The sequence below is a fragment of the Notothenia rossii genome (genome assembly GCF_949606895.1).
Source record: "Notothenia rossii genome assembly, chromosome: 9".
Classification (NCBI taxonomy): Eukaryota; Metazoa; Chordata; class Actinopteri; order Perciformes; family Nototheniidae; genus Notothenia; species Notothenia rossii.
In genome coordinates this window covers 69,467,662-69,487,399 of record NC_136907.1, presented here as the reverse complement: position 1 = coordinate 69,487,399, position 19,738 = coordinate 69,467,662, and the positions used below count along the sequence as shown (strand labels likewise).

The following is a 19,738-nucleotide window of genomic DNA, read 5'->3' as shown; positions in this document are numbered from 1 at the left end:
TTGAGCAAGGATGCACAACTTGCAGCAAGCTTTGTTTCACAGGCCTATAAGTCAAAGATAAAGCTAATGTGGGAGGTTTGGTGAATTATATCTTAGAGAAAGCAGACATAAAAGGAGCCATTTATATTTAATTTATTCCTTTATGAATAATTCCAAAATGGCTAAATCTTCGGTCATCAGCTATTTGGCGGTCAAATTTTATTTGACTTTTTTCCATTCCCAATATTTACTGAACAGAATAAGTCACATAATTTATACACTGTGGTAATGCTACTTTTAGTACATAGTGCTTTTTAAAAATGTATTATAATAATAAGGCTCAGTCATTTACATGTTCATATATAAAGCCATGTTGGGTAAACTCCCATCTTATCTGCTCTCTGATCACACCGAGTTGCAGGTAGCCATTGCCTGAGATCACATGATGTGGTCTTGTTACATGTGCCAAGTGCAAGAACTGACTTAGGTACACAAGCTTTTATGTGCGCAGCTCCTCTTGCTCTCCAAAAATAATTGAAACTGAGCAATTTGGTTCCACTGCATGTTTTTAAAGCTCGGATAGTTGAAATGCTCTTTGATACTGTTGGTAGCCTACTTGTAAATGTTGATAGGTATGTAAATGTAGCCCTGTAAATATGATGCATGATGTCCTTTATTGTTTTATGTTGTTTTATGTTTCATGTGTAGCCTACTTGCTGCAGGTCTCCCTTGAAAAATAGATAAATTGGAACCTGTTTAAATAAAGGTTTGACATAAAATAAAATATATAATATATACTTTTTTAATAAACATGATCCTAATTGTATTATAATTATTTTCGTCTTTGTATTCGAGAAAGTGTTAGAAAAAAGAAAGAAAAAACGAAAAAAAAACGAAACTAAAACTAAAGTAAAAGAGTAAAAAACCCGGATGTGTCCGTTGACTATGTCACCGGAAGTACGACACCAGAAGCGGCTAGTTCAACTCGACAGAAGAGAGGCTAACAACAACAACACATGTTTTAACGAGCTCACAAGTGCTTATTTGATACAATATAATAATTATAGATATAGTTAAAAAGACAACACCTGCTGATTGTCCCAGCTTGTACAACTGTGCTTTGTAAACAGGTTGTCTACTTAGCTCTATCGCTGTAAACTTGTGCTAGGCTGCTAGGAAAAATTAGCTCTAGATTTGATAACATGATGATAATTGTTCTAGCTTCCATACGTCACATTTGACGGTTATGCTATCTTCAGTACAAACGGCATAATAACGGTTAACGCTGCATGTCGTCGTCATGGGAGACAAGGAGCTGAGTCTTATTGACAAAAATATAATAAGGTAACGTTATTGACGTCTCATCACTGCTATTCTTTTAAAACTCGTTTTAATGAAAACGTGCTCCCTTTATTCATCATAAGTTAGCCAAATAAAAGTCCATAATAATCAGTAAAAGTAGCAATAGATGAGAAGACGGGAAGCTAATCTGCAAAAATCATAATCACTGAAGCAAACAGAAATGCCAACTACTTGCAATGTTCTTGTTAAATGTGTGGAAAGGCCGTTTTTTCTGTGTCTATATAAGTGAACTGGATGCCTTTTGTGTCAAGACATTTGAATATCTCCCCTTGAGCTTTCAAAGTGTGTGGAAGGTATTTTTTTTACACTTTATGGGACAACAATTGGAATGATTGTCATCATTTTGCTGCAAATATTGGAAAACCTTTTCTGAAGAGCATGAGGTCAGGTCACAAAGCAAAAGTGTTTTTCTTTTATGGTAAATCTGTTGTTTCCTCTTGTTTCTTACTTTGTAGCTTGCTGGATGTCCCCCTGAGTCCCACTGTAACTTCGCTGAATCTGCACTGTAATCACATCCCAGGGATCGAGGGCCTGACCTCAGCATGGCACCTGCGCCACTTAGACCTTTCCTCCAATTGCATTTCTAAGATTGAGGGTCTAAACTCCCTTACTTCCCTGAGGACTTTAAATTTATCCTGTAACTTAATCACGAAGGTTGAAGGTGAGTCTTTAGTCACACATTTTTCTCTGACGATTAATGTTTTATGGATGTTCTTCTCCAAGTAATAACTCTTAATTATAAACTGTATGAGGTGTATAATCACTCAGTTATTAATATCCCCTCCCTTTTATCTCAGGACTGAATGGCCTCGTGAACCTAACAAGATTAAACGTGTCCTACAATCAGATAAACAACCTCACTGGTGAGTTTAAAAAGAGCTGAACAGACTTTTCTTTTTCTACCCTCAAATAAAAACACACTTACCTGTAAGTGACATGTCAATGCTGTTGATGTCTTCATTAGGGTTACTCTATCTTCATGGAACGGGATACAAGCTGAAACACCTCAGTCTCCATAGCAACAACCTGGACAACATCGATCACGTCCTGCAGTGCCTGCTGGGATCGCAAAGTTTAAGAGAGGTCACTTTGAGCCAGGATGGCAGAGACAACGCTGTGTGTAGGTTGCCAGGTAAGATATGAGGAGCTTATTTTGGAGTAATTAGTACTTGGGGACTAGGGATGGGTATCGTTTGAAATGTATAGATTTCGATTCCGGTCCTGCTTATCGATTCCGGTTCTTATCGATTCCCCGTTTCGATTCCAAAATTGTAAAAGAAAGAGGTCAAACGTTTAGATAACAAAAATATCTTTATTCTTTTAAGCTTTAACTGACATTTTTACAAATAAAAAATATGGTTGTGTGCTTTATTTTAACTGAGCTATGCTCATGGCAAGCTATTAAGAGGCATTAGACTGTGCCTTGTCTTTTTCTTCTTTAGTGTAGTGGAGCCTCACTTTAGAGCGATTACCGCAACCCATCTTTGGTGTTATGAAGTGACTGAGCTCGTGAACTGTCTAGAGGAAGGTCGGGGGGAGCTTCGCTGCGGGGCAACTGTGGACCTCTGTCGCCTGTCAGCGCAACTTACATGGTGCTGTTTAAAACAATTAAGGGCGGTGCTGACGACCGGCCGTTCTGTGATTCTCCAGAACACACAGATGGCCAGTCCGCCCTTACCCTGTATTCCACCGGGTCACCGCGGTGCAGACGGACCCGGTGGAATACAGGGTCTACCGCGTTTAGGAAGCGTTAAGCAGAACCAAAATTGTTTATTTTGTATGGGTACCCGGTAGGGCTGCACGATATTGAAAAAAAACGGACATTGCAATATTCTTTTCCCCTGCGATATATATTACGTTTTTTTAAACTATATTTAACCGGATGAAGGATTTTAGTCACGGACGTATGGATCTTAACTGGTTGACTCATCATACCTTAAGTCATGATCTAACATGTCATGATAATGCATGTTGATTACCCTCAAATAAGGGGGTTCATATGTGAATGAAGAAGAGTGGTGTCTAGAAGGGATCCAAGAGATTCAACGTATTACATTAAACTATAGGAAGCTTCATTATCACATTAGGGAATTAACATGCGTGACCAAATAGGTCATTTAACTTTTTATTCCACAATTAAAACCTTTTTTGTGCAAATAGCAGCAAAGTAGTGGAAATCTTTTATACAACATTATAAAAATAAAATTAAGAACAGCTATACACCAGCTCCTTTATGCCGTTTTGAACCTTTCTGATATGGTGTAACACCGGCAAAGGAACCTGAAATAGTTGTTTGCTGCGCATGCAGACTCAGAGCCTGCATGTCACTCCACTCAAGTACCCCTGACATGAGAGCCGCGCAAGCTTTCCTTTTGTAGAAAGCAGCAAAATAATTGTAACATGACGTGTTTGAGTTAATTTACCTACTTAATATCGAACACCCTAAAAAATAAATTAAAAAAATGTAAAAAATAAATGTAAAAAAATCGCATGCCCCTGCGATGTGAATATCGCGCATGTGCATATCGCGGTTATCGCCATGACACGGTATATCGTTGAGCCCCGGTACTCGGCATTTTCTTATCGGTTCTCATCTGGAACCAAGTTTCGGATCCCAACCCTACTTGGGACTGTTATTTTACTTAACTTTTAATGATGATTGGCCTTTTACAGATAAACTGTATAAGTAATTGTTAATTGATATGCTAAGACTCTCATGGTCATCCAAGCAAAATGACATGTGTTTATATATTATACATGATTATATATATTACTCTCCAGTCATTTTGTTTACCTAGTTAAAACAAAAAATGGAGTCTAGATTTCTGCTGCAGGCTAATAACCCTCCTTTGTAGATTGCTCTTCAGCAGCCCATATCGCATATATTCATTCCCATTTTGAAAAAAACAGCACTGAACAAGCTTGCAGGTTGTTTTGTTGTTGTTTAAAGGCATCTAATTCTGAATACTCTTGTTATAAATTGCTTAGGAGAACTGCATGAGCCAAATAATGTAATATCATGTCAAAAGATTAACAACCCTGCATAAAATATGACCTTTCTAAAGGCAATAAAGCTGAGTTTCCTGTTAACGACGTGCAGATTGAACTCTATGGTCCTTTTGTAGCTTTGTGTTTTGCTATTCTGTTTGCCACTTATCAATCATGGCAGATTAAGACTAGAAACACCTCTCAATCGATCAGCATGAAAAACAACCACCTCCATTACAAACTCCAGATCAGTTTGAACACCATTGTGACGGTAGATTTGTTTATTTATGCTATTAAATTAATTATAATATTTAAAATGACATGTTACGCCTAAGACAATGAATAAATGTAATAACGGACATCTTCACAGTTTTTGCTATAAACAACCCTTTTACATCTCTCTCTGTTGTTTTTGATGCGTCTCCGACGAGTCGTACAGGATAATTGTTTTTATTAACAACGCATAAATCTCCCCTTGTATTGCCAGTAATGAAAGCACAATGAAAATCAGTGGTAGACACATTGACAGCTCCTGCTAATAATGACTGAGACGTATTTATCTCCCCATGCCTCTTATGCCTGTGTCTTTTCATTTCATCTTGACTGAAGATATATCAATTCAAAAATCGTTCCAGTGTTTTCCTATAAGTTATGCTGTGCACCCATTATTCTTGTCTTCCTGCTCATAAGTAATGCATGGCAGCAGCGTTTGGAAGTACGTGTTTAAATCCATGAGGGCACACTTAAAGCATTTTTACAACCCTTGCTGTCATATTGACAGCGATGGTTCACTCATATTAGAGGTGCTCAGTTCTCATTTAGTGAGGCGCATCAATAGTGCATGTGAGGATAGCACAGGTTATTTGTTGGATATAGATTATTTGATTGTGTGCAGCATAACACCTGATGTTTTAACCAAGCCTGGTGTTACAATACTTAATAATGGTGTATTTTTGGACAGCCTTGCTGCTCTAGTCTGGTCAGGTTTGTTTAATGTATAGTGTCTGTGTGTCTGTCTGCAGGTTACAGGGAGATTGTTATTCAGTCCTTGCCACAGATCTCTTCTCTGGATGGTCTGGACAGGTTTGGAAACGCATCAGCTGGAGGTCTCGGAAGTCCCTTTGATATCCCCGGTCTGGAAGACTATGTGGACCTCTTAATGTCCTCAGATACCAGTCACAACGAAGCGGTAATTTATGATGCCATACTACCGTTATTAGCCGTTATATTAACAACTTTGTATGTTATTATAATGACCATAGGCCAACATGGTAATATACTAGTATCAACACACAGTCGCAGCAGAACTCACCCGCAATTGAGAGAGAGAGAGAGAGAGAGAGAGAGAGAGAGAGAGAGAGAGAGAGAGAGAGAGAGAGAGAGAGAGAGAGAGAGAGAGAGAGAGAGAGAGAGAGAGAGAGAGAGAGAGAGAGAGAGAGAGAGAGAGAACCTCAAAACGGATAAATTCCTCAATTTGGATTTTGAATGTGGCTTTTGAATAGTAGATATGAAGGTCACTTTTTAAATTAAGTTTTGTGAAAAAGCTTAAAATTATGAATTGTCTGGTAGTGTCAAGGATCAAAGAGAGAGAGCACCCACTCTGACAGATAAACAGTCTTCTTATTTATTGTGGGCAAAACTGAAATGCATTGGTTTTGCCTAATGAAAAGCAGAGAACAATTTATCTGTGAGTTCTGTATTTATGATCCTTCCAACCAACGTTTTTTTATATTTTACAATACAAATGGACAAAAGCACCAAGTGCAGAGTACAAAATGAAATTTGCCACATTTAGAACAAACTCCGTGTCTACTGTACATATACATTTACTTCTTAATACTAAAGAAGCTACCTGTTAAAAATAATTCAACCCTTTACATTGTGAAGACATCAGAAAAATGAATCGATGTGGCATTTGTATCAAACAAAGATCCACAATTCAAATTTGACTGAGTTTTATTCCACATCTGTATTTTTGCGAATAAGAAGTTGTGCTAACAGAAAAAGATTGTTGTATTATTCAAGGTGTTTGGGTGACTTGATTACATAGGACCATCGTGCTGTGAAGTGATAGTGCTGGTCATAGTGTGCAGTATCACTCTGCAGCCCAGGTAGTTGTTGTTAATAGCAGCTTCCCAATGGTCAATGAATTGCTGGAATAATGTGTGATTTAGTGTCTTAAATCCAGGGTAGTGAACATTATGGAAATCAGTCTCCTAGAAGAAAGCCACAGTGCATAACCTCTAAAGGAAAAAAAAAAAGCTCATTTAAGTTCCCGTTGCAGGTTAGAGAGGACGTCCATCTCACCACGCCCCGTATCGATGAGGTGCTGAACCAGTTTCGTCAACGGATTGCCTCCGAAGTAATCACAGATCCAGTTGCACAGGTTCCCTCGTCTGTGGCCGATCCAGTAGACCCAGCTAATGAACAACGCATCAGGACACTGGAGCACCAGGTGTCCCAGCTCATCCAGAAGGTGCTCATTTAACACTGCTGAAATATAAGTCAATGATTAAGAAGCATTTGTGTGAGGCATACAGCGAGGTGAGACAAGTCAAAGAAGTATTTCTGAAAATCTTATAGGGCTTTTTTTCCAAACAGGATATAAATGACATGAACGGTTAAGTATTTGTGTTGTCACCACATTTATTATATCTTTAGTGAGGAGTTCTTGAATTTGAATAATGATTGAATCAATGTTTATTAGCATGTAGACCAGGGGTGTCAAACTCAAGGCCCGGGGGCCAAATCCGGCCCGTGACTTCATTTTCTGTGGTCCCACAAGAGCTTGCAAAGAATATAATATATTTATGATATGGTTACATGCCGATTTACAGAAGCACGTTGCCCATAAACTACATGTCCCACAATGCATCTCAAATTAGACTTTTTTCTTAGAATTTGATTTTTTTCAAAATGTCACTTCCTTTTTTGGAGTTTGACTTTTTTTCCATAATTTGGCTTTTCTTTTTAAATCATTTTGTGACATGTGCAGTGAAGAGATTTGCAATTATTTGCCCTAGACTTCTGCTTTCAGACGTAGTTAATTATGTAGTTATTACCCTATCTGATAATAATCCAATGCAGAGGCAATAATGTAATAGAATACATTATTTTAAATATATTAAATATGTATATATGTATTTTTATATAGTCTTAAAGTTACAACCGGCCCGTTGAGTGCAACTATAATGCTAATGTGGCCCGCGATGGAATTGAGTTTGACACCCCTGATGTAGACGATGTTTGTTTTCATCCAGACACATATAATGAGTATTTGTGTGATGTTTACTCAGGTCCCTACAGGTGGCAAATCTAGTAGCTGTACTGTGGCGACAGCACGAAAAGCCAAGAGGGACACAGATCGCACTTCAGAGAGTGAGTGTGACAGCGGGAAGGAAAACAGGAGGCGCACCAGGATCCCCAAACATCGAAGCAGCATTACATCAAGAACGACCTCCAAAGAAAACAAGGGCCGAAGATCAGACAGGTGATTCTGCAGCTGCTTACAAAACAGATGTTTCAGCTTTCAGCTTCATTACTCTGTAATGAAAATCATTTGTTTTGTGGCCTGGTTGACATGTACTCCCTGATTCTTTAATAGTGGTTTACTGTCATCCACACAAAGCCCAGAATTACTAAGATCTCTTTGTTAAAAGGAACACTTTTATGTTGATGTCCAATCAGTGCATGGTTATGGTAGTCCATTGAACAATACTTATATCAGTGCGGGGCATACATGTATTGTGTGAGAAAGCTGAGTTCTCCTGCTGCAAAGTGTTCTTTATACTTCCAGCAGAATCGTTTGACGTAGTTGGATGCAAGGAAGACCTTAGGTTTTACTCTCAGTAGACTGGAGGTAGTGCTCAAAAACACAAGAACTCAGCTTTCTCGCTCAGTATAGCAAGTAATGAATTGCTTCAGTTAACTACATTTATCATCAAAACTTAATTTTAAGCTCTATTGGACAATAACCTTTGATTAAAGATAATCAATTAAATTCTTGTATCACATATCACCAGGTATCTTAGGATTTAGAATTTCCTTTTTAAGCTGGATGGTGCTGATACCTTTTCTTCTCTAAGCGCTGTGGTAAACTTCTTCCTCTCTGGTAGAAATTACAACTGTCATCTCACTACCATGATTAACGGCCATGCTTTTATGGTCTACCCCCTCATCTTGCTTCATCAGCCGCTGCTGACACGTGCTCAGTATTCAGTTATTTCACTTAAGTAAGTGCCCAACTGTCCTTAAGGGCAAGGTGATTTTAAAATGTTATCACCAGATTAAATTCAAAGTTGTTCAAACTTTACCTTCCTATAAAAGTGAGAAGGTTGTCTGCTTTGACCTTTATTGAGCCAGACATTAGCTTGAGGGCTTTTTATAATCCATTTTACAATATCTGTGATTTGTTTTATGTGTAGCGATCAGGAGAATCATAAACAGAGGAGTTCAAAGTCTGCAGAGGGTCTCAGAAGGAAGACTGGTGGCACAGGAGGGAAAGACGCAGCAGGGCCGATAAGGAAGGGAGCTGTGAGAGCTGCGAAGGCCTCAGGCGATGTGAAGACCAAGTCCACTGAAGAGGAGGAAACCTACAGGGTACGGCACGGAGATGCTGCCGTCTGAAGGCAGTTTATTTCTTATTGGATGAATGTAATGTGGAAAAGGTTATGACTTCGCAGAATAGGGATGTAAACATCCTCTGGGTGTTTGTACCCGCACCGCTGTGAAAGAATACTTGTTTTCGGTTTCTTTTTTCTTGACAGAAAGTTATTACACAATAACATGCACATTCAGGAACATAATAAAAGAATTCAAAAAACGAAACAAAGACATAACAAAATAACATTAACATCTTTCTTCAACTTTTTGCCCTTTCAAAGGTAATTCTATTTATTCATTTTAGAAAACTACATCCCAGTGTTTCCAAGGATACGTCCATGATATATTATTTAACGCATACTTATCACTCCCGGAGTCCAACAACTGTCTGGATGAAAATCAAACCATTTATGCAATAGATAGGATAGATAGTAAGCAAACATATTCAGTTTTCCACACATTCTTCTTTTATGTTAAAACCTGAGGACTACATTACCCACAATGCAGCTTGACCGCCAACTGTTATGTCAGATTTTTTAGTGTGTTATGCTAGTAGCCGCTAATGCTAGCCTCAAGCAGAGATGAGGAGTGGGCTACAGAGATCTGATCAAAAAAAAATGCTTTAACTCCAAGTTACATCTATTGAGGCAATTTATCAGATTTCCCGCTGTGGCTCGTCGATCTACAGATGTTTAATAAAACACATATGTAGTTTCAATCAATCAAACTCACTTTATGGCACCGCTCTTACTGGTAAGTGCAGTTCAAAGTGCTCGACAGAAGACTGACGAGTGAAAATAAGACAGAAAAAGTACAGACCATGAAAACATCCAAAAAGACTAAAACTATTTAACACACTGAGACCAATTCATGCAAGAAATTAAAGATAAATTAGAAAGCTTTCGAAGCTATAAAAAACGTAGTAGTAAAACAGCGTGAAATAAAAACTAGATCACTGAAATCAATTTGAGTACACCTGTAAACAGACTTGGAGTGGAGTTCTTCTTTCTTCTTATCAGTATTGTCCATAGCAACGTACTGATAACATTGACATTTATTGCTCATACCCTTGATATAGAATCGAAGGGATGAAACCCTCTTTAATTGTCACACATTAGGGCTGAACGATTAATCGATTATGAAATCATTATCAATTATTATTTTCTTCTTGTGTGTCAGTCATCCACACCAATCAGAAGTGCTGTGCTCCACATGTACCAGCCATTGTTAACCAATCAGAAGTGCTGTGCTCCACATGTACCAGCCATTGTTAACCAATCAGAAGTGCTGTGCTCCACATGTCCCAGCCATTGTTAACCAATCAGAAGTGCTGTGCTCCACATTTACCAGCCATTGTTAACCAATCAGAAGTGGCTCATGATAGAAGGTGATAGACAGATTGATCCAATCACCTGCAAAGTATTTTTGAAAGTGCCTGCCCTTTTCCAAATGGCTTCCAATTAAGCTTTCCTTGATGATTTGGTGAAACAAAGCATCTGAGTCAGGTTAGTAATGTTACAGGGTGAATCTTAAACTAAAGCTTGACTTTAAAGCAACCCAAAGGAAGTTTCATGTAAGTTTAGTTCTTTCACTCGTAGCTCAGGCTGCGGGGGTGCTAGAGACGGGAGCACGCTGATACAACCTTCCTAGCCGGAGATATGGTCGCATTTTACAATAAACTTCCATTGGGTCGCTTAAAAACAAATATCGCAAATCGAATCGCAATATCTGTCAGAAAAATCGCAATTCGAATATTTCCCCAAATCGTGCAGCCCTATCACACATACATGCAAACCGCACAAATGCATGAAATTTGACCTCTGAATTTAACCTATGTGTGTTTTTGTTTATGTCCATTGGTCAGACTATTGTGGAAGAGCGTGACCAGGAAAGGGAGAGGCGTTGGAAGGCTGAGCAGGCTGCGAGGAAACTCACCGAGGATCTAAAGTGCCTGCAGACAAAAGTCAGCGAGGAAAAAGACCTGCAGAGCATGGCCCTGCACACCACCGACAGGTAAGAGGGAAACTGGATGGGCGCACAGATGTTTGCAAACAAACGGTGCAGCAGCTCTAAAGCAGATATCATGATGAAAGGGATAATTAAACGTGTCTCTGTGGATTTGAGTTGTCACGCATAATGGATTCTCATCTATTTCCGCCCTCTTCATCTTTTCTATTGTCTCTCCTGAGACCAATGCCCGCTGCCTGTCTCATTCTTGAACAATGAGTATCCATCCCACCACTTAATATCCTCTCTCTCATTGTCCCGTAGCCTCTTACGAAATCAAGCACACAATTTGCACTCCATTATTCCAAAAATCTTAAAGGGATAGTTTAGATGTTTTGAAGTTGAATGAGGTACTTAACCATATTTCCTAAGGTAGAAGGTAATCATCACGGCAATCATTCGGAGAACCAGACCGTACCAGCACAGGAACTAAGCACTGCAGCAAAATCTATGTTAGCCACCTAAAGAGACATCTCAGTTCACGATCAGTTTGAGGGTTCATTATTTATAGAAAATGGACCCTTTTCACCTTTTTGTCAGACCAAACGCGTTTAAGCTATTTTATGTGATCTTTCTTTTGAAAATCAATGTTAGAACTTCGAATCCATTTAATAGGCCCCACTTGAAGCTGTATGAAGCCCCCTGGAGGCCCGCCTCACCCTTTTTAAAACCTTTGCCCTATTTTCCAATGTTAACAAAAGGGAATTTTCTGTATTCGCCCCTTGAATAAGCCCTGCTCTTAAAATGAAATAGGATCTTCCGTGGCCCAGTCTATACCCTTCTTCCAAGTTTCAGGAAAATCAGGTTAAAGGTTTTACTGATGAAGACAAACTAAGACAAAAACATGACCTCCTGGGCGTACCAGAATAACTGATTGAGTGATAGACAAGCCAACTCGTTTTGTGCTAGTAGTAATGACTGTTTTTCAGAGAGCATAGATAACAGCTTCAGTACGCATCAGAAAGAACTGTGGTCAAAATATTCTACATTTAGCATAAACTGCAACGGATATAGATTTTTTTTAAGGTTGGACTTTAGGTTGCTTAAACAGCACTGCAGCAGTACAATGCTTTGGTACTCCCTGCTATTCCTTAGTATGCCTGCAGGTGTCTGCAACAATGAAGCTATTGAGAATAAAGATCCTTTCCCCACCTAGATATACTTACATTCCAGAAGGTACAGTTGTCTACAGGGTTCTTACGGTTATTAAAAACCTGGAAAAGTCATGGAAAATCAAAATGCAAATTCCAGGCCCTGGAAAAGTTATGGAAAACAATATTTTTCCCAATGTTTTGGAAAAGTCATGGAAATGTAACTAAAGTTGCATCAAATATCATTTATATTTTAGCTAATCTCCAAAATAGTAATACTATAATGATAATACATACTGTATCGTATAGTAATGAAACGTAAAATGGCATTCAACTCTCGAGGTATTTTGCTGGTGAGAGATTTTTACAATCATGCCCTCTAGTCTACAGTTGCTTTAGCCTGAAGCTTTTCCTGTTCCATGTTTAAATAAACAATTTTCAGTGGTACCGCTGAGAAAGAGTAATTATTTTGGTCTTGGAAAATTAGGTAAAGGTCATTGAAAATCATCGGTGATAAAGTGTATGAACCCTGTATCTATAATGAAAACTCCTACATGTGAGAGCCTGGTGTAACTAGTCTATGCACTGTTCTTGCTTGCGTCCCACCCTGCCTAGATAAATCTGCTTTATGGTTGTAATTAGAGGCCTGTTGACAAGCGTATGTCAGCTCTATTACATGAATCAATCTTCACTGTCACTTTGTAATGACAGTGAACACGCCTGATACTGTTTACTCCCTTTCTCATCAGGAGACAGATTACAGTGAAATGACTCATCAAGGCTAATTTAAAGACGGAGCAACTGTAGGTGCTTGTGCAGTCTTCATAGGTGTCCTGAATACTAAGCCAAGCTAGTTCTCTCCATTCTTTTTCCTTTTCAACAGACTGCCCTTTTGTATTTATATTTCTTTCTTTTCTCATTTACACTATTTTTCAGTTTTCTCTCCCTAACATTTTTGACTATGCTGTTCTGGCAGATTTCTTCAATTTCAAAGGCTATCACATTTTAACAGCAGGCGATAAAACACTAGGGACAATCAAGCGCATCACAACATTTTGCGGTTGCCTATATCAGTCTCTATATGCAGTAAAAACATAGTTCACCTGCTGCTTTTGTACACTCTTGTCTTGTTTTCTCCCCGAATAGACTGAAAGAATTGTTGCTGAAGGAGCGATCGGGGCGATCTGAACTGCAGGCTCGTGTGGAGGAGCTGGAGGGGAGGAGTCAGTCCCAGAGCCGGCAGCTGGAGCAGGCCCGCAGCAGTGAAGAGCAGCACAAGACTGCACTGCGCAGACTGGAGGAGAGCATCTCCCAGGGAGACGCTCTCAGGGCTCGCCAGCAGGCTGAGGAGGTACAGGAAGTGGGTCGAAGAAACCCCCAAACTTTTGAAACTTACAGTATAGTGCAAATTCACTCTGGAGCAAGCAGAGTGGAGCATTGGCTGTTGCAGGTGGAGAGTCCAATATACTGTACATTGTTTATGGCTACATTTCAAACAGCAGTACCTCGACGTACAATAATACTTTACTCACTTAAAAATAACAATTTTTTATATAAAAAAAATCGCCATGACAACACCCCAAAATGTCATAGATACATGAAACAAACAAAACAGCACACAAAACCCTTGTTTTAGTTCTCTGAAGCATTCAAAATACTAATTATATCTGTTGTTGCGGTTACAGTCTTGGCTAAGTTTTAAATAGTACCTGATTGTCAAATTGTGCTTTGAGCTGGCAGGTTTGTGATATCATGCTATTTCTGTTCCCTATCCCTGAACATGGTTACTACGGTAACTCCCTCTGATCTGTGATCACTCAATAGTAAGAGTAAGGCTTCAGTAGAGCTCTGACAGCATTGATTTAAAACTTGCTGACCCTCCTCAGATGAAGCGGCACCAGGAGCTGGAGAACAAGGCAGGAGCTCTGAAGAGAGAGTCGGACATTCTGAGAGCGGCAGTGCGTCAGCACAAAGACAAACTGCAGCAGCTGCATGAGCTGCTGGCGGCCAGGGAGCAGGAGCACAGGTACACCTGGAGGACCTTACTCTGAAACACATGGACGGGGTCATGTGTTGCTTAATATCAACAGTGTTATGGGATGAAAATCAATATTCTTAATCAACTTCTTCCTGTAAGTGTATGAATACCACATTTCCTGCCAATATACAAATCTGTGTTTCAATAAAATGCCTTTTCAATTTTAACATGAATATTTAACGAGACAAATCAAAAGGACATCTTTCAAATTTACAGCCTTTTGAGTACAAATAGTTTTACCATAAAAGAACAGTGTTTTGTACGATAGACTTGGAAACAGTGAATTTATTCTTTAAGAATCAAGTTGTTGGGGTATTAAAGAGGGGATTTGTTTTAATAACGGTACTAAAGAAATGTGTTAAACCTAAATTAAAGATTTTTAATAACAACACATTTAAATATTAACCAGTGGATATACACCTAACGCCAAGAGTGTCGGCACATGTCAGTTACATTGATCATTGAAACTTTTCTCTTTCCAAATTGTTGAGTGCTCAACCTTCTGTATTTCAGAATATTATTACATTTATTTTACGTACACAATTTAAATTACACACATTTCAAAGTGCAGGCTTTCCTGTTTGTCTTAAGGCCCTCCTAACCTTTATAAAAAGAGGTCTTATCAACTGTACAATCCTTTTTCACGTTTTTCTCACAGAAAACAACTGGATTTACGGTTGCAGCCCGGCGGGGGAGATTTCCGAGAGGCGGTGGCTAAAGAGGTTGCACCAGTGGAAGAGAGGCATGGCCACAGGGTGCTGGAGCTGCAGGGGAAACTAGAAGAGGGGAGGAAACTGTACGCAGCTCTGGAGGACGAGTTTCGCATGGCGCTGACCATCGAGGCTGCTCGCTTCTCTGAGGTCTGCCAAAATACAGACTTAGCTGATCAATGATTACTGGGTCTAGTAAAAGTAAAACGACTGAACTGGAATTTACCCCCTGGAATTTCAGCCCAATGATGAAAGCTGAGATTGAATTAGGGTCATGTGAATCTGGACAAGTAGACTATGATTGCCAAAGGAAGAAAGCTGTACAAAAGGATTGGATATTAATCAATGTTCTCGTTATGGTTACAGGTCTCATTCATACATTCTGCAGAAAATCTGATCTTAAAGTGTACTATATTTGACCTTTAGAAAAGTCTGAATGAGATACAGATTGCCAGCTAAATTGAAACTCCTACTTTAAAAACGAAATAGCTTTCTTTAAAGAACCTTTTCTGTCCGAATGTGGTATTGATTGAAACAAATGTAGAGTCAGATAATGCTTCAATCTGTTGAACTCCTAGACTTCTCACTCACATTCTGTCCCCCTTCCTCGCTCTGCTTCTGCAGGTAAAGGACGCTTGTGATCAGATGACTGCAGAGCTGCTGGGGCTCAAGGCGACCCTGGCCCAGTCCCAGCAGAGGGAGAAGAAATCAGCCTCTCTGGTGCAGGAGCTCACAGCCATGGTCAAAGAACAGAAGAACCGCATCACTGATCTCATCAAAGCCAAGAGAGAAGCTGTCACTGCTCTGAAGGTACTGCGCTGAAGTAAAGATACAGACAGATACATCCGGGGATAAGAAAAGGATCATTTAACCTACTACTTCATTACACCTTATATACATCGTTAAAAACACTGGTCAACAACAATCATGTTGATGTGATATGTAGTAATAGAGAAGTAAAGTAAAAATAACATCAATTATACTCATTATGGGTAAAATGCACATTTCACAAGGTATTCTGGGATATGCATTACCTATGGAATGCAACATCAGGTACCTTGAAGTTATAAATGTCACTTATAATGATCGATATTTGATCAACATAGTAATGTTTACAAGTAAGAACACAATGAGAATACATTAATATAAGACTGAATGAGCCAATATATAGCAAATAAATGATATAGAGAGATTTATACAATGGAAAAAAGCATTTAGTGAGAGAGACAGTTGTTTTAGTGAAATTGAACAAATGGATGATTTATGACACAGTGCACATGCTAGTGGACTAACTGATATATACATCTCAAGATATTATACCCTTCTTCAATAATGAACACATATAACCATGACCTTTTTTGTTTCTGTTTTTTGTTAATATTTGAATTTGTTGTTTGTTATATTTCTGACTGTAAGAAAGTATATTAATGTTAAAAAAGGAATTCATTATCTGATCAGGTTTTTCAGAAATGAATCATTTAAAATAGAGATGTCCTGTTATGGTCATCAGTCATTGCCTGGCCACAGATTGTCCAGCCTGAGCCCTCAGGAGCCTTCAGCATGAATACTGGAGCGTCCAGCTGCCTTTCCATCTGTCAGCCATGACAGATGGCCGTTGATCATTAATACTGTCCGTCTCTGTCCGTCCCTCTGCCAGAGCCGTCTGCATTCCTTAGAAGCAGAGGCAGAGCAGGACCGGCGTCTCAGCCTGCAGCTCGAGCTGCTTAAGAAAGACAAGGGACGACTGTTGTCTCAGCTCACAGCTCAGGAGTCTGTGATCGACGGCCTCAGGGCCGAGAGGAGGATCTGGGGCCAGGAGCTCGCTCAGCAAGGTGGGAGACGTCCAGCACATGATGGTGACTCTAAATGAGCCTTATAGTGCATGGCACACATTCAAACATGAGTACAGGTCACTTGAGTCCAACTCTCTCCAATTGGTCATAGGCAGAGTGAGTCACTCCTAAATGTTAACTTAAGAGTCAGTATGAAGGACATTTGAGCTGTTTGGTTAAATACTACATGTGCTGATGTTTTATTTCATCTGTATCAAGTAAAGTCTGTCATCTAGTGGTTATGTGGGAGAAACACACTCAGGCAGGGCATGGTAAATGTACACTGTAGAAAATGCTACGACAGAAAATAATTCTTCAAATAGGCAATAAAATGCACTCAAATAAGGAAAAGAAAAGGGATCTAAAAGATACATAATGATAATAGATGTTAAAGTAAAGTTTTATAGATGAGATCTGATTTACAATTGTATGTGTTTCTCTATACTAGGAGCATCCTTGTCTCAGGATCGTGGACGCCTGGAGGCCAGGTTAGAGGTGCTGGGCGCTGAGCTGGAGAGTCAGAAGAAAGTGAACGAGAGAGACACTGATGCCCTAAAAATCAAAACCAAAATCATTGATGACCAGACAGAGACCATCCGCAGACTCAAAGAGGTACTTTTAATATTGAAATCACTGAGTTGTTCTAAAACCAAAACCTTGGTCAATCACATGAGAACCTGGAACATCCATAGACGTGAGCTCGTGTGTGCATTTGTGTATACTTATCTGCCGTATTAGTTTTCTTGAGACACGCTTAAGCCCTTTCTCTTCCTCCTCTGCCTTCCTGCTATCTAGTCTCTGCAGGAGCGCGATGATCAGACCCGCAGGCTGCGCGATGAGGCGATCCAGGCCCAGAAGAGGTTCCAGAAGCAGCTGGAGGAGGAGACATCTGAGCAGGCGGAGCTGAAGGAGCGGATCGAGCATTTGAGCCTGCGCAAGGAGGAGCTCAAACAGCAGCTGGAGGACAAGGACGCAAAGCTTGAGGAGATCAAAAGAGTTTACAGGCAAGCATCCCATCACGCACATATTAAGACACTTTATGTACAATATACTGACATGGATATATGTGTATCTATTCTTTCATTAGTGATTCCAGTAAGAAGTGGCAGGCGAAGGCCGACCTGCTGACTCGGTTGGAGAGCCAGGTGAAGAGCATGAAGGAGAGCTTTGATTCCAAGGAACGCTTGCTGCTGGAAGAAAGAGATAGAGCAATCGAAGCACAAAAGTATGATCGATTACATGAGAGAAATATGACGTGTATTTATCAAGTAAAAGTTCATTATATTTGATCAAATGAGCTTATTTTAGCTGTATTTGCATCTCTTTTGTAGAAATACCATTAGTCTGCATGAAATCAGTCACAAGAATAATTTTAAAAGCAGTCAAAACTTATAATACAGTTTTGACTCTGTATTTCCATATGTACGATGTGCACATGTTGGTCCAATCCACCTGCTGTGGACAAGTAAGGACAGCCATTCTGCTTTCTTTAATCCTGGAGGAGAGGGAAGTCATTCACACTGTCAAGAAAGCAGTTTAATTGCTTTCATCTAAAGCCTTAAAGCAGGGGTGTCAAACTCAAGGCCCGGGGGCCAAATCCGGCCCGCAACTTCCTTTTATGTGGCCCCCGCAAGAGCTTGCAAAGAATATAATATGTTTATTATATGGTCACATGCCACTTTACAGAAGCAGGTTGCCCATAAACTACATGTCCCACAATGCATCTCATTTTGTGACATGCACACTGAAGAGACTTGGACTTCTGCTTTCAACGTTGCTGCCTTCTTGGCCAGGTCAGCATTGTAAATTAGATTTTATCTCAATGCGTTTTATCTGGTTAAATAAAGGTTAAATAAAAATAAATAAAACTTTCAGACGTAATTAATCATGAAGTTATTACCCTATCCGATAGTGATCCCATGCAGAGTCAATAATGTAATATAATACATTATTTTATGTATATTATATATTGATATATGTATATTTATATAGTTACAACCGGCCCTTTGAGTGCAACCATAATACTGATGTGGCCCGCGATGAAATTTAGCTTGATACCCCTGCCTTAAAGGACCATACTTTATCTCACTTGGACATTTCTGGGCCAGTTAGCAGTATTTCTTAAATACATGGCTCTTCCATCATTCTCCTAAAACCCAAAGATAGAGAACTCTGAAGACTATTCATTGTATTCACATGTTAGGCATAAAGGGACATTATGATCAGGGTGTCTTAGTGCCTTTGATAAAGAGCATGTAACTTATGTCATTTAAAATAAAACATATGTTTGTTTGTCAGTGTTTCTTTTCTGGTACCGTCCATCCTAAAATATCCTGACAAGGCAGTTAGGACAAAGTCCTCTTAGTTCCTTTTGTAACATGTTTTATCTGATGTCTGTCTTGCAGAGCTGCAGTAGATAAATTACACTGTGTGGATGATGCATTTCGTCGACAGCTAGAGTCTGGTCAAGCCTCTCATCAAGCTGAGCTGCTACGACTTGCAAATGATAAGCAGAAGAAGATTGAACAAGCCAATCAGAAGGTAAAATATAGACAGTAGGATAGTTTGTATGAGAACCTCATGTTGAACAATTTAAGAAAAGTTGTATATCTGTGTCCTCCTCAGGTATATGATGTAGAGGAGGAGATGCGTCAGCTCCTGGAAGAGACGGAAACCACCAAAAGAATTATGGAAGAGAAAATGAAACGTCTCACAAGTGTACTTAAAGACTTTTAACACATGACATGTGACCTCTTTACCGCCATGGCAGCTTTTGAATTTAAACAATTTTTTTATTAAACAAGTGTTTTTTATGTTAAGTTATTTATGTGTTTTAGTATATCATGATTTATCTAATAAATTCTCTCTTGAGTATATTCTTTCTTTTTATTAAAGAACATTTCCGCTAGTACTACGTAATCTTTGTGCACTTACATTAAACTAAATAGATATACAGCTAATTGCAAACCTAGAGAAACCCTGAATTGTAATCATGGTAAGGGTGTGTAATTAAAGTGTGAGTATTAAGAATGGACATATTTATCTGGGTTTACTTTGTTGAAGTGACAGATGTGTATACAATAAATCTATAAAAAGCAAAACCCTTTAACAGTCCAGTAAGCATACAGG

The 19,738-nt window shown here is 39.2% G+C and overlaps 1 protein-coding gene across 1 annotated transcript; it reads left to right on the top strand.

The window, feature by feature from the left end:
- The first annotated feature begins 942 nt into the window (after positions 1-942).
- On the top strand, positions 943-19,528 carry lrrcc1 (leucine rich repeat and coiled-coil centrosomal protein 1). Its single transcript, XM_079652138.1, has 19 exons — positions 943-1,323; positions 1,797-2,002; positions 2,139-2,204; positions 2,306-2,473; positions 5,352-5,518; positions 6,614-6,805; positions 7,626-7,819; positions 8,754-8,928; positions 10,796-10,944; positions 13,176-13,380; positions 13,916-14,055; positions 14,726-14,927; positions 15,402-15,587; positions 16,435-16,609; positions 17,058-17,221; positions 17,405-17,613; positions 17,697-17,834; positions 19,015-19,150; positions 19,235-19,528. Exons 1-19 carry the CDS (start codon positions 1,280-1,282, stop codon positions 19,343-19,345), a joined length of 3,027 nt encoding a protein of 1,008 aa, XP_079508264.1. The 5' UTR covers positions 943-1,279; the 3' UTR covers positions 19,346-19,528.
- The last annotated feature ends 210 nt before the right edge of the window (positions 19,529-19,738 follow it).